This window comes from Lynx canadensis, chromosome D1, assembly GCF_007474595.2.
Source record: "Lynx canadensis isolate LIC74 chromosome D1, mLynCan4.pri.v2, whole genome shotgun sequence".
NCBI classification, from domain to species: domain Eukaryota; kingdom Metazoa; phylum Chordata; class Mammalia; order Carnivora; family Felidae; genus Lynx; species Lynx canadensis.
Genome location: NC_044312.2, coordinates 100077983 through 100093238, shown reverse-complemented (window position 1 = coordinate 100093238; position 15256 = coordinate 100077983). Strand labels below are relative to the sequence as shown.

Here is a 15256-nt window from a genome sequence, read left to right as displayed (position 1 = left end):
TCTGCCAGGAATTTATAAATTAGCTGCTTAGGTTAATACGACAGCACATAGGTAAAAGGCAGAAATAGGAAACCTTAAGTCAACTGCATTGTGGTTGAATCCCGAGTCATTTCCACCATCACTAATGGCAATTATTGAAAGTAACAGCCCAAAGAGCAGGAAACCCCATTCTTAGAATCCAAAAGAAAGCAGATTACGTAAAAAAGCTTTTGATGTGGAAGAATACTAATTCCGATTAAAAAAATTATTACCTAAAAACTAAGATCCATATACATGGAGAGTAGAACTCCTGACTTATTCTGATGCTTCTTGAACTGACTATATCATGGAAATAAAGGTCAAAGAAGGCTCCGTAGTCAGGAAATGCTGTGCACTAATAGATACATATTTTTTAAGTTTATTTATTTGGAGGGGAGAGGCAGAGAGAGAGAATCCCAAGCAGGCTCCACGCTATCAGCACAGAGTCTACCGTGGGGCTCAAACTCATGAACCGTGAGATCATGACCTGAGTCAAAATCAAGTGTTGGATTTAACCAACTGAGACCACTGAGGCACCCTAGATATTTTTAACATATTGGGAAAATGACAATAAAACAGTGTTTCTGAATTTTTTTCCCATAAAACAATGATCCAATGAGTTGTTCCCTGAAAAGAGTATAAAGTGTCTGGAAAACATCACGCATAAGCCCCTCTCGCAGCTTCACAAAGCACACTATCATATTAATGTCTCTGAAAAGTTCTGCAGAAAAGAAATATGTTTAACTGTGTTAATCATCATTTCCCATACTTACTTAAACCACCAAATTCTTTTTTTTAATTTATTTAAATTCAAGTTAGTTAACATACAGTGTAGTCTTGGCTTCAGGAGTTGAACCCAGTGATTCATCTCTTACATATGACACCCAGTGCTCGTCCCAACAAGTGCTCTCCTTAATGCCCATCACCCATTTAGCCCATCCCTCCCCCCAGCTCCCCTCCAGCAACCCTGTTTGTTCTCTTTATTTAATAGTCTCTTATGGCTTGCCTCCTTCTCTGTTTTTGTCTTACTTTTCCTCCCCTTCCCGTGTTCATCTGTTGTGTTTCTCAAATTCACATATGAATGAAATCATATGATATCCATCTTTCTCTGACAGACTTAATTCACTTAGCATAATACATTCTAGTTCCATCCACGTTGTTGTAAATGGCAAGATTTCATTCTTTTTCATTGCCAAGTAGTATTCCATTGTGTGTGTAGATTTCTTTTGTTTTAAATTTTTTTTTAACGTCTTATTTATTTTTAAGAGAGAGTGAGAAAGAGCAAGCGAGCAAACAGGTGAGGGGCAGAGAGAGAGGGAGACACAGAATCTGAAGCAGATTCCAGGCTCTGAGCTGTCAGCACAGAGCCCGATGCGGGGCTTAAACTCACAAGCTGTGAGATTATGACCTGAGCCTAAGTCAGACACTTAACCAACAGAGCCACCCAAGCGTCTCTTTGTGTTTGTAGATCTCATTCTTTTTCATTGTCAAGTAGTATTCCAGTGTGTGTGTGTGTGTGTGTGTGTGTGTGTGTGTGTGCATGCATGCATCACATCTTTTTTTTTTTTTTACCGCATCTTCTTTATCCATTCATCAGTTGATGGACATGATAGCACTGTTATAAACATTGGGGTGCATGTGCCCCTTCAGATCAGCATTTTTGTATCCTTTGGATAAATTCCTGGTAATGCAATTGCTGGGTCATAGGGTAGTTCTATTTTTAATTTTCTGAGGAACCTCTATACTGTTTTCCAGAGTGGCTGTACCAGTTGCATTCCCACCAACAGTGCAAAAGAGTCCCCTTTCTCCGCATCCTTGTCAACATCTGTTGTTTCCTGAGTTGTTAATTTTAGCCATTCTGACAGGTGTAAAGTGGTATCTCACTGTGGTTTTGATTTGTATTTCTCTGATGATGAGTGCTGTTGAGTATCTTTTCACGTGTCTGTTAGCCATCTGGATGTCTTCTTTGGAGAAGTGTCTATTCATGTCTTCTGTCCATTTCTTCACTGGATTATTTGTTTTGGGGTATTGAGTTATAAATTCAAAATGGATGAAAGACCTAAATGTGAGACAGGAAACCATCAAAATCCTACAGGAGAAAACAGGCAGCAACCTCTTTGAACTTGGCCACAGCAACTTCTTACTTGACATGTCTCCAGAGGCAAGGGAAATAAAAGCAAAAATGAACTATTGGGACCTCACCAAGAGAAAAGCTTCTGCACAGTGAAGGAAACAATCAGCAAAACTAAAAGGCAACCAACAGAATGGGAGACGATATTTGCAAATGACATATCGGATAAAGGGTTAGTATCCAAAATCTATAAACTACCAAATTCTCCTTTCAAAGAATATCTCTTAGGTTAGGAAAATCGGCTTTAAACTTCAATTTACAATACCGTTCACTTTTACTTACTCATTCGTGGTGATCTAGCAAACCAAGACATTCTCACAATACAGTGTCAGGTGATAAAAGTATTTTTCTTACAAAAGTATCTTTTAATAAAATTTGCTGCGCAAATAATAATCTTATTAACATTCTGCATTTTGCTTCTAAATGAAGTCACCAACTAACCACTAGATGGCAGTATGATTCCATTTATATTACAGTCATCCCACAGCAGCATAGTAATGGTTCAAAAGGTATTTGAGTTTCCTAAGAATTCCTTTGCGGGTTTATTCATTCATTTAGTAATTCCTTCAAACATTTTTAGGTAACTTTTAAGTTTCAAGGACTCTGATGGATGTTGAAGTTCAGAAAAGGAATGACAAAGCTCACTGTAAACATTATAATTATTGGATTCCTAGGAAACTGTAAGGCAACACCCATCAATTTAACAAACACTTTTGTGGAATGAAGAGAAGAGAAGAGAAGAGAAGAGAAGAGAAGAGAAGAGAAAGGGAGGAAAGGAGAAAAGGAAAGAAAGAAAGAGAAAGAAAGATAAAGGGAGAGAGGAAGGAAGGAAGGAAAGAAGGAAGGAAGGAAGGAAGGAAGGAAGCAGGGAGGGAGGGAAGGAAGGAAAGAAGGAAACTACATAAAACATGCACACTGATTGCATGACATTTTAAGTTATCAACACAGAAATGAGAATACGGCACATGTGGAAAGCCTGGTGATAGACAAGCATCTGAGAAATTTTCACAGTCTGAACTAAGTGTCCCAAAGGCCACAAGTTGTGCAACTCGAGAGTCAATTTTGACCCAGGAAGGACATGCCTGTCCTCAGTCCTGGGGAACTTCTGGAGGGGACTCAGTTTCGAACTCAGAAATTAGGGAGAGATGAAGGTGAAGATCCAGCCTGTCTCTGGCTTTTGGGCCACAGATCTGGAGCTTCAGCGCCAGAAGAGAATTTGTGGGCGCCTGAGCGGCTCAGTCGGTCAAGCGTCCGACTTCGGCTCAGGCCACGATCTTGCGATCTGTGGGTTAGAGCCCCGCATCGGGCTCTGTGCTGACAGCTCAGAGCCTGGACCCTGCTTCAGATTCTGTGTCTCCCTCTCTCTCTGCTCCTCCCCCACTCACACTCTGTCTCTCTCTTCTCTCGAATATAAATAAACATTAAAAAGAAGTACAATACCCTCTTCCTTAGAGGCAGGGAGACGGGCAGCAGCAGGTCAGTGAGGCAGGGCTAGAGCTTGAACGCCGGCCTTCCAATGCCCAGCTGACGTTCTTTTCAATATTTCATCACCAATTTTGGAACTTAGAGTAGATCCTCCCCTAAACTCTTTCTCTCCCCTCAACTTTTTTTTGTGGATTCCCAGCTGGCTGAGCATCCTTGGACAAGATGTCATGTGCATGTGTCTCATGTTGGATTCCCCAGGAAACAGACTTGGAGGCAGAGATTTGCGTGCAGATTGCTCTCAGGAACAGTGCCTGGAAGGGACTAAGGGAAGCAGGGTTGGGCAGAAATAGAGGTTGAGGCCTCAACCCATCCCACTCAGCACCCTGGAGCTGAGATGGTCCTTCAGAGTTGTCCTAGATCAAAGCAAGAGGGGAGGATCTTTCCATGTTGGCCACTCACTGGTTGCAGGGGGCATAATCATAGACAAGGCAGCTCCCTTCAGCTAAAAGCAAAAATCAATGGACTAAATTCAAGGAGTTGGTGGGGTTCCCATTCCTTTTTGGAGGCTGTCGGGGGAAATCTGTTTCTGTGCCTTTCCCAGCTTCTAGAGGCTACCCACATTCCTTGCTCCTGGCCTTCTTGCTCCATCTCAGTCCCTTTCCATCCTCAGAGGGAGATGCTCTCTCCTTTTAAGGACTATGTGATTAGATAGGGCCTACCTGTGTGATCCAGGCTCACATCTCCACCTCTAGTTCCTCAACCTTACTCACACTTACAACGTCCCTTTTGCCATGTGAGGCAAAAGGCACCCTTTTCAGGTGCCAGGGATTAGGATGTAGACATTTGTGGGGGCAGGGAGGGCATTACTCTGCCTACCACAATCTGGATTAAACATTTTTGCAGGAATACTTTATATGTTCATAGCAGCATTATTCATAATAGCCAAAAAGGAAAACAACTCAAATGGCCAGTAACTGATGAGAAAAATGTAGTATATCTGCACAACGGAATACTGTTTGACCATAAAAAGGAATTTAGTACTGATTCACACTATAACACAGATGAACTTTGAAAACATTATGCCAAGTTAAAGAAGCCAAATGGCCACGTCCATATTATTCCATTTGTATAAGATGCCCAGAATAGGCAAATCTATAGAAACAGGAAAGCTGACTTCAGTAGTTTCCAGACGCTGAGGACAGGGGAAAGGGGCAGTGATGTTGATGGGTATTGGATTTCTTTGGGGGATGATATAAATGTTTCAAAATTCGATTGTGGGGATGGTTACACAGCTATGTACATATACAAAATTCACTGAACTGCAGACTTTATAGGGGAAAATTTTATGGTATGTTAATACCTTCATCAAGTTGTTTAAAAATCTTCTACAGATGATGCCATATTCTTTCACTTTGCATCACCCAGGAGGCACTTTACAGCTGGTTGTCCTTATTAGTGAGTAATGCTAAGATTGAACTCTGGGTTAAGATAGTAACAACTGATGGGAACTATATTTTTAATAAGTGCTTCAGAAAAGTTATCTGTCTTATAGGAATAATCTATCATAGAAGGATGTTACAAAAATGAAATGTGAATATGATATATTTAGTAAATCGTAAATATGGTACATAGAAAAATGTCCCCTTTCCCCACAACCCAAGGAAGATGTCCACATACTAATCCTTGGAACCTGTGACTGAGTACCTCACATGGCAAAAGGAACTTTGTAGAATCTAGAGATGAGGAGATTATTCTAGATGATCTGGGAGGCCCAACCTAATCACAGCAGAGAACTTTTCTCTGACGTCAGAGAGAAATGTGACATTGCTGGCTTTGAAGATGAAAGAAGGGGCCACCAGTCAAGGAGAGGGTTGGCATCATGAAGCTGGAAAAGATACGGAAAGGGACTCTCCTATACAGTCTCCAGAAAGAATACAGCACTACTGACCCCTTGATCTTAGCACAACAAAACCCATGTTGGACCTAACCTATGCAACCATGTAAGCCACTAAATCTGTGGTCATTTACTGTAGCAGCAATAGAAAACTCATACAACAAAGCACACTGAACTCTAAGAGCATGACATACACGAGTGAAATAGTTCAATACAGTAATATCCAAATTTCCCCAACCTATGGGTAAAAGCACAATTACATTAAAAACATGAAGAGGGGCACGTGGGTGGCTCAGTCAGTTGAGCACCCGCTTTCAGCTCAGGTCATGGTCTCATGGTTCATGAGTTCAAGCCCCGCGCTGGGCTCTGTGTGGACAGCTCAGAGCCTGGAGCCTGCTTCCGATTCTGTGTCTCCCTCTCTCTCTGCCCCTCCCCTGCCCACCCTCTGTTCCTCTCTCTCAAAAATAAGCATTAAGATTTATATATATATAAATATATATATGTGTGTGTGTATGTAAATATAAATATATCATATATACACACACACACACACACACACACACACACACACACACACACACATATATATAAAATGAACAAATTCCACTGACTTCTGGTCCCACCTACTCCAGCTGGCATATTATTAGTCCCTGCTAAAGAGCCCTGCAAGCATTTCTGGGAGTATCCAAGGAGGATGTGTGTTCATGAAATAATCCATCTCCAAGTAATCCAGGTAATTCCACCAAGTTACTATTAAGAATTGCTGTGCAGGGGCGCCTGGGTGGCGCAGTCGGTTAAGCGTCCGACTTCAGCCAGGTCACGATCTTGCGGTCCGTGAGTTCGAGCCCCGCGTCAGGCTCTGGGCTGGGCTGATGGCTCAGAGCCTGGAGCCTGTTTCTGATTCTGTGTCTCCCTCTCTCTCTGCCCCTCCCCCGTTCATGCTCTGTCTCTCTCTGTCCCAAAAATAAATAAACGTTGAAAAAAAAAATTAAAAAAAAAAAAAAAAGAATTGTTGTGCAGGCCAGGCTCCAGTCTCCTTGGGGGAACCACCCCTGCTTTCTAGGACACAAGTCCTTCCCAGGTACTCACCCCACTCCTTTGGTCACCAGACTTCTGGAAGGCACCCCCTCCAATATGCTGGAGGCTTTAAACTGGAAAAACTGCTCTGGGGTCATTTGCACAGGTCATTTGCACACAAGTCCTTCCCAGGTACTCACCCCACTCCTTTGGTCACCAGACTTCTGGAAGGCACCCCCTCCAATATGCTGGAGGCTTTAAACTGGAAAAACTGCTCTGGGGTCATTTGCACAGGAGGAAGACTGGCTTTCTCCTTTTTGTGTACCCTCCACATGATCAGTCTTGACGCAGTACTTGAGGGCGCTCAATGTTTTATAGATTTTATAATGTACTTAGTCTTTTTGTCTTCCTAGTTCCCCACTCTGCTCTCCATGGACATCAGATATAAGTCCAGTAGGAACCAGGGAGGTAGGCGAATCACAATGTACTCAGAATGATCCCTCCACTACAACTAAGTCCCAAACCAAACTACTACAGGTTCCTTTTGCCCTAAGGCAAACTTTTTTCCCCAAGTCCCTTTTCAGTCCCCTAGCAAGTAGGTTTTGGGCAAACCCATCACACAAGTTTGACAGATGTGCCCAGATATGACCAAATCCCACTTGGACTCAAGTTAAGACTCCCACTGTAGGAACAAGGCAGTCTACGCCTGGGACAGTGTAAGTGTTTCTCCCTCAAGGAGATTCAAGAATTTAAAGAAGGTAGATAAGCTTAAATTAGGACAAAGACCTTGGAAGTCAGGGCAACAGGGAGCCCCTGAAAGGCTTTTTTGAGTCCCCGAAACTTTTTAAGAAGTGTTAGAGACTGAATGTTTGTGTCCTCACCACCACCTCCCAAATTAGTATGTTGAAACCTAATCCCTACTGTCATGATATTTAAAAGTAGACTTTCCAGAGGTCCAGTGTGTGGGACTTTTCCATACCACCAGGCAATTAACTCAACTCCTGTGGACACTGACCAGATATCCCACAAATTTAACTCAATTCTGACACTATCTACCTGGAAATAACATCAGATTTCATAAGTTAAGGGCTCAGTCCCACAACACTGCTCCCATTTCAGATGCCAATTGCAAGTTCAGGTTGTCACATGTGCTTCTGACCATTGGCTATAAACTGGAGGTTCCCACAACCCCTTCCTTCAGTTTGATTAACTGCTAGAGTGGCTCACAAAACTCAGAAAACCAGTTTACTTACTAGAGTTTGGTTTATTACAAAGGATACTAAAGGATATGAATAAACAGCCAGATAGAGATACATAGGGCAAGGTCCTGAATGCAAGAGATTCTGTTCCCATGGAATTTGGGGCACAGTACAATGGGTTTATTCTGGTTCACCAATCTTGAAGCTCTCCAAACCCACCCTTCGGGGCTTTCACGGAGGCTTCATTATATAGGTGTGGTTGATTAGATCATTGGCCATTGGTGACTGAACTCAATCTCCAACCTCGCAAACCTCCCCAGAGATTGGGGGCTGGGGTGGGGCTGAAAGTTCCAACCTTCAAATCACACGGTTGCTTCCCCTGGCAACCAGCCCCCACCTTTAAGTTACCTAGGGACTTTCCAAAAGTCATTTCGTTAACATAAAAAAAGACACCTTTATCCTCTCATCACTTAGGGAATTCCAAGGGTTTTAGGATCTCTGTGCCCAGTATGATTCCTAGATTTCTAAATCAGGTCACTGGGTACTGATAGGCACATAATCACATAATGGTGTAGAGTGAAATAAAATGAGTTAAGTCCTGGATATGTTGAGGTTGAGAGGTCTGTGGGGGAATCCCAGTGATGTTTGTAGGCAGATGAATGCAAAGACTGAGCACTCAAGGGACTGGGTGCCTGGCTGGCTCAGTCAGTAGAGCATGTGACTCTTGATCTTGGCTTCGTGAGTTCAAGCTCTATGTTGGGCCCAGAGCTTACTTTAAAAATGAAAACTCTAAAAAAAAGAAAAAGAAAAAGAATAGGCAGTTGGATGCATAAGGTTGGAGTTCAAGGGAGAAAGGTTTTTACACTGGAGATCTGCATCTGGGAATTATCAGAATGTAGCAATCTAGTATTTAAAGCCAGAAGACTGCATGAAATCCTCAGGGGAGTTATTTGTAGACAGGCTCAAAAACTGAGCTCTGGGGTACTCCAACATTAAGAGGGCTGGGGAAAAGAGAAGCAAATTAGCAAAGGAGTCTGAAAAGAAACAGTCAGTGAAATGGGAGGAAAACAAGAGAGTGTAGTGTGGTGCCCTGGAGGCCGTGTGAAGAAAGTGAGCAAGAAAGCAACTAATTGTTCAAATGCTGCAGATGGTCAAGTTAAGTTCAGGGTTAAGAATTCAGGGGTATCTGGCTGTATGAGTCTGTAGAGCATGCAACTCTCGATCTTGGGGTCGTGAGTTCGAGCCCCACATTAAGTGTAGAGATTACTTTAAAAAAAAAGAAAAAGGAATAAGAGTTCAGAGTTAGATATAATGGATGTCATTGGAGATCTTGAAAAAAGCTGCTTCAGTAGAGCAGCAGGAGCAAAAGCCTGATAATAGTGGGTTTAAGAGAGACTGGAAGATGGGACTGCAAGCTGGTGCAGCCACTCTGGAACCTCAGTATGGAGGTTCCTCAAAAAACTAAAAATAAAACTACCCTACGACCCAGCAATTGCACTACTAGGCATTTATCCAAGGGATACAGGTGTGCTCTTTCAAAGGGACACATGCACCCCCATGTTTATAGCAGCACTATCAACAATAGCCAAAGCATGGAAAGAGCCCAAATGTCCATCGATGGATGAATGGATAAAGAAGATGTGGTATATATATATACAATGGAGTATCACTCAGCAATCAAAAAGAATGAAATCTTGCCATTTGCAACCACGTGGACGGAACTGGAGGGTGTTATGCTAAGTGAAATTAGTCAGAGAAAGACAAAAATCACATGACTTCACTCATATGAGGACTTTAAGACACAAAACAGATGAACATAAGGGAAGAGAAACAAAAATAACATAAAAACAAGGAGGGGGACAAAACAGAAGAGACTCATAAATATAGAGAGCAAACTGAGGGTTACGGGAGGGGTTGTGGGAGGGGGGATGGGCTAAATGGGTAAGGGGCACTAAGGAATCTACTCCTGAAATCATTGTTGCACTATATGCTAATTTGGATGTAAGTTTAAAAAAATAATAATAATAATAATTAAACTAAATTTTAAAAAAGAGAGAGATTGGAAGAAAAGAAATTAAACAGAAAGCTCTTGAATTCTGCCCTAACAGTGAAGAACAGCTCTGAGGTAGGAGATAGTAGCTAAAGAAAGCAGAGATCAAATGAGGGTTTCTGTGTGTGGTGAGAAGGAAAAATAACAGCATGTTTGTGTGCTTAGGGAAGCAAGTCAGTAAATAGGAGCAGGGGTTGAAGACATAGGAGAGAGGATATAACTGCTAGAATGGTGTCCTTGAGTAGGTGATCTGGAAAAAATGTAAAAAGGTTGTCCTCCCGTAAGTTCAGGGACAGTTCAATTTACAGTGGTAACAGTACAGGAAGACAGAGTATGTGGGTACAGATGAAGGCAGGTAGGGAGAGGTGGTAGTGAGGGAAATTCTCTTTCGATTGCATCAATCTTGTAAGTGAAAATGCAAGCTGAGAGTGAGGAGGAGGGGGGAGGTGTTACTGGTTAGAGAAGTTGTGAAATGCTCATATCTTGGACCATAAGTGGACAAAGGAAGTACGATGTGTTTGCTGGGCAGCAATATGGACCCACTCAAGGTTTAGAAGCTTAATGGAGGTAGAGGAAGTCATCTGTATGATTGCGTATTTTATTCCAGCCCTGTTCAGCTGCAGACTTGGATTCAATCAAAGCTGTAGTTTTTACCAGAGCATAATGAAGAGGAAGAGAGCTAGGAAAAGGAGTAATTTAAATGGAACTTAAGCAGAGCAAGAAGGAAACCTCAAGGAAATGAGGGACAGTGAAAAGGTGGAAGAACAATGGACACAGTAGGTGGGATGGAGGGATGGCATCGCTAACGTTGGTGTCCTAGGAGCAAGCTGGAAAGTTAGGCGGGAGTGGTCAGCATAAGATCAATGAAACAGAGAATGACAGCGAAGGGTTGCAGTCACTGGTAATAGCAAGAATAACAGAATTGCTTAACAAATGTTGACTACTGAGGAAAAAAGAAAAACATTTTCCCCTGAAAATCAGCATTTTCCCCAGTTCTGGGCATCTATTGTGCCCTAGATATGGGCAAAGTCACAGTATCTTCCAAACTTCCGGATGAGGAATGGAAGCAAAGGCAAATTCCCTTCACGTACGCATGTGAGCAGTATTTAGGTAATCTCAGCAAGTTGTTATCAATGTTTTATCGAACGCAATATGTATCATTACACAAGATTACACGAATACAGCCTCTTGAAAAGATTCCAATACAAAAGATCCCCTCTCCCCATTCCACATGTCAACCGAAGGCCAAAAGGGAGACCAGGAGACTTACGGACTGCCACCCCAACGCAGGGAAGGGTGACCGCGAACTCGGAAAACCCGGCAGAGGGCGCTCAGCTGCCCCGCCTCCCCGGACCTCGCCCCTCCCGGGAAGCTCAGCTCCACCGCCGCCCGCGCCCGGGTTTTCAAAATGGAAACAAACCCGGCCCCGCCCCGCTCCCGGAGGTCGCCGGGAAAAGGGCACCGCCCCCTGGGGGGCATCCCAGCCGGCCAGGCGAATGTTCCCGCAAGCAGAATCGGCTCGCTCTTTCCCTTTCCCTTCTGACTTCCTCCCTGCCCACTTTCGTTCTCCAGCCAACTGACTGGAAGCCTTGCAACGAACGGTCTTACCCTCTCTTCTCCTCTGGCTTCCTCACCTGTCCGCAACTCCGCCCGCCCCACCCCCGGAAGTGACGATGGCCTCCCATCCTTGCTTGCGTCCCGTCGAGCCTTGCGGCGGCGGCGGGAAGATGGCGGCGGCGGGAGCCCTGGAACGGAGCTTCGTGGAGCTCAGCGGTGCTGAGCGCGAGAGGCCGAGACACTTTCGGGAATTCACAGTGTGCGGCATCGGTACGGAAGCAGCTAAGGAGGACGCGATCCGGTCCTTCCCCTCGGGCATCTCCTATGGGTCCCTACATGTCTGACCCCTCGTTCATACTCCTAAGTCCACATGCCTATAGCCCCGGGATCAGAGCTTCCGTAGTGTCCTACTTCGCCCTCCTTTCTTCCCCTTCTCTTTGTATGGATTGTCAGTCGTCACCCTCTGCTTTCTCAGTGCCTTCAGTCCCTGTCATCCCTAAAGAGCTAGGTGTGCGGGCTGACCAATCTTCTTTTGCAGGGACTGCAAATGCCTTGGCTGGAGCCGTGAAATACAGTGAGAGCGCGGGAGGCTTCTGTTATCTGGAAAGTGGCAAGTTGTTCGCCGTCACCAGAAACAGGTTCATTCATTGGTAAGTGCTGTGTTCGCCAACCCCCCTGGCAGGTTGGGCTGTTGGACTTCTGACTTCTCGTGGCTGTTGCCAGAATGTCATTCTCCGAGGCGGTAATAGACAGGAAAAGAGGACTGTTTTCACATCTGAATCAGGGGAAAATTAGGGAGACGCAGAGTACTAGGAGAGGTGCCCTTCCAGGCAGCACTAAAAGCAGAGGAAATGAAGCTTATGGGATAAAGCCCCAAAGTCCAGTCTTAAACTTGAACTCATTGTGTTTTTATAGTGTTCTACAGCTTCCTTAATTCTTCAAATACATTTGAGCTCTTTCACGTCAGGCATCTGAGCACGTCTAGTATCTAAGTTTGCTAGAGATGGAGTGGTGAACAAAAGCAACACCATTTCCATCACGCAAGATGTTGTAGCTGTTTGAAGATGGGTGTGGACCTGCTTTTGATGGTGCAGTTTTATGAAGGGAAAGACACTAAAGTAAGGGACTGCGACATAGGTGTATAAATACAAATTTTTCATACTTGCCTCATAGGAAAAGTATAGGGGCTGTGAGAGGCTAATGAGAGGACCAAATGTTATTAGTGAGACAGAGAAGGCCTTCAAGGATATCACATTTAACCCGAGATCTGTAGGATGAAAAGTTGGCCGGGCAGGGAGGGGATTGGGGGACAGAGCCGTCCAGCACACAGCATCACCATATGCAAAATCCATGAGGTAGAAGGAACTGGGCAGGTTTGAGGAACTAACTGGATGGAGATCTGTGTGGCTTAAGTACAGTGGGCGAAATGGAAAGTGGTGTGAAGATGCTGAGACGGGGGAAGTAAGCAGGACTCAGATCATGGAGGACCCTCAGATCCTTTCTAAGCGTTTTGGATTTTTTCCCCCCAAGCACATTGAGTAATTGAGTAAAGGATTTTAAAGAGTTACTCTTTACTAACATAACCAAAATTGCATTAAGAAAAAAAACAGTTTAGGGGTGCCTGGGTGGCTCGGTTGGTTAAGCGTCTGACTATTGATTTCAGCTCAGGTCTTGACCCCTTTTCTTTTATTTAAAAAGGAAAAAAATCATTTTACTTCATGGCAGGTGGATTTCAGTTAGATAGGTATAATACAAAAAAACTGCTTGCTTTAATGATGGCCCACGTGAGAGATGCTGGTGGCTCACTTACGGGAGTAGCTAGGAAAGGAGAAATAGATGGATTTAAGATGCATTTAGAAGGCAGTTTCACTAGGACTTGGTGACAGAGTGAATATGGGGTAGAAGATGGGAAGGGAAATGGAGGGAACAAAGTCAGTTCCCTGGTTTCTGGTGTGACTAACAAGATATTGGGTGGGCAAGTTGCCTTTTACTAATACAAAGAAGATGGAGAGATGTGAATAATTCTTTCCGATACATTTGAAGTTACCTGTGTAGGAGCCCTTCAGAAATGTCATGTAGGCCTTGAAATGTATATGTCTGAGGCTCAGAAGAGAGACCTATGTTTGACGTACAAGTCTCATTTAAGAAATACTTTTTAGTACCTAATATTTTCCAGTCAGTGTTCAGGGACTGAGAATATAGCAGGGAACAAAACAAAGTCCCTGCTCTCATGGAGGGAAAGAGGCAATAAACAACAATAACCCCCCAAAACAAATAAATACAGTTTGTCCAGTGATGAGTGGAATAGAGAACAGGGAGGCAAGGTGAGAGGAAAGGGAAATGCCTGTAGGACATGCCTGCAGTTACCTTTCACAGAAGGTAGTCAGGGAAGACCCAGTGAGAAGTTGGCATTTGAGCGGAGGAGGTAGGTATCTGGGGGACGAGATTTTTCAGGTAGAGCCTTCCAAGAAAAAGGAACCAAAAATGCAAGGAACCTCAGACAGGAGCTTGTTCGTTGTGCTCAAAGAATGGCAAGGGGCCAGGAGTCTGCAGCTAAGTGATCCAAGGGTAGAATAGGAAAGTAGCCACGGGTCAAATCAGGGCTTTGTTGGTGACTTTAAGGCTTCGACTTTTGCTCTGAGTTAGATGAGAAGAAGCCATTGAAGGGTTTTAAGTGGAGGAATGACCTGATCTAGGTTGTGTTTTTAGAGGATCGCTGTGGCTGCTGTATTGAGGACAGGGTATAGTGGGGAAAGGTTGGGAGCAGGGAGACTGATTAGGAGGTTGGTGCCATGGTCCAGACGAGATGCTGGCAGCTTAGAACAGGGTGGTATTGGCAGAGGCAGTGAGAAATATTCTGTTTGTGGATATGTCTTGAAGGTAAGTTTGTTAGAATTACTATTGGTTCAGATATAGGGTATACAGAAAGAGAAACATCAAGGGTGACCTCCAGAGTTTTGTCTTGAGCAACTGGAAGTTACAGAGATGCCATTAATTGAGTTGGAGAAGAGTGAAGGTGAAGTGGGTGTTTTGGTCTCTTTGTTTTGCAGGTTTGCTAGTCTAGGTGTTCTGTAACAGGTTTCATTTGAAACCCCTGTTAGATATCCAGGTGGAAGTGTTGAGGCAGTAGCCAGTTCAGTGGAGAGTTTGGACTAAAGATATAGATTTGGGAATTGCTGGCATTAGATGGCATTTAAAGCTATTACACTGAGTGAGATCACTTAGAGATCGCCAGAAGTATTGGCATTTGGGGCCAGAAAAGCCTTTGTTGTGGGGAGCTGCCCTGCACATTTTAGGGTATTGAGTAGCATCCCTGGTCTCTACCCACTACAGGCCAAGAGCACCCCCTCCCCAGTGTAACAAGCAAAAATTTCTCCAGGTACTATTAAATGTTATTAAGGAGTGGGGTAGATTGTTCCCCTGTTGAGAACTTGTGTAGTGGAGGAAAGTTAAGTTCTGAGGACTAAACCCTGGAGCACTCCAATATTTAGTAAGATAAGGAGACTAGGAAGGAATAGGAGGGACATAAGAGTTGAACAAAAAGCGAGTGTTATCTCAGAAGCTAAGGGAAATATTTCAAGGAGAAGAATAGTGAAAAACTGTTAAGTACTGCATATAAGTCAGAGAAATGAAAATAGACCTCTGCGTGGTGGAGGTTTGTCAGAATCTGCTCCCACTGTGGTACAAACATCCGAAGTGGCTGGGCTCTGGAGAGAAGATGACAGGAATTGTGAGTACAGAATAGCTCTCTTAAGGAGCACCGCTGTGAGAGAAGTAGAGAACTCCAATTCTCGAAGAAGGGCGATGCAAGTGTATGGAGGAAGTATAATAGTGTATGCATACACAGTCAAGAGCAAACACTAGAGGGGAACTGCAGCAAGTGAGATATTAGAAACAAATATAGATATGGGAAAGGAAGTGTGGGAGAGTAACAGTGAGCCAGGAGCTAGTCTTCAAGGAATGAA

The 15256-nt window shown here is 43.8% G+C and overlaps 1 protein-coding gene across 1 annotated transcript in view; it reads left to right on the top strand.

Annotated features, from left to right (window-relative positions):
* The first annotated feature begins 10753 nt into the window (after positions 1–10753).
* Positions 10754–15256, top strand: part of NUP160 (nucleoporin 160) — a 50526-nt gene continuing 46023 nt past the window's right edge. The window contains exons 1-3 of the mRNA XM_030333775.1: positions 10754–10829; positions 11322–11561; positions 11830–11941. Of these exons, the coding sequence (XP_030189635.1) occupies positions 10754–10829; positions 11322–11561; positions 11830–11941 (428 nt within the window). The remainder of the gene's footprint in view (positions 10830–11321; positions 11562–11829; positions 11942–15256) is intronic.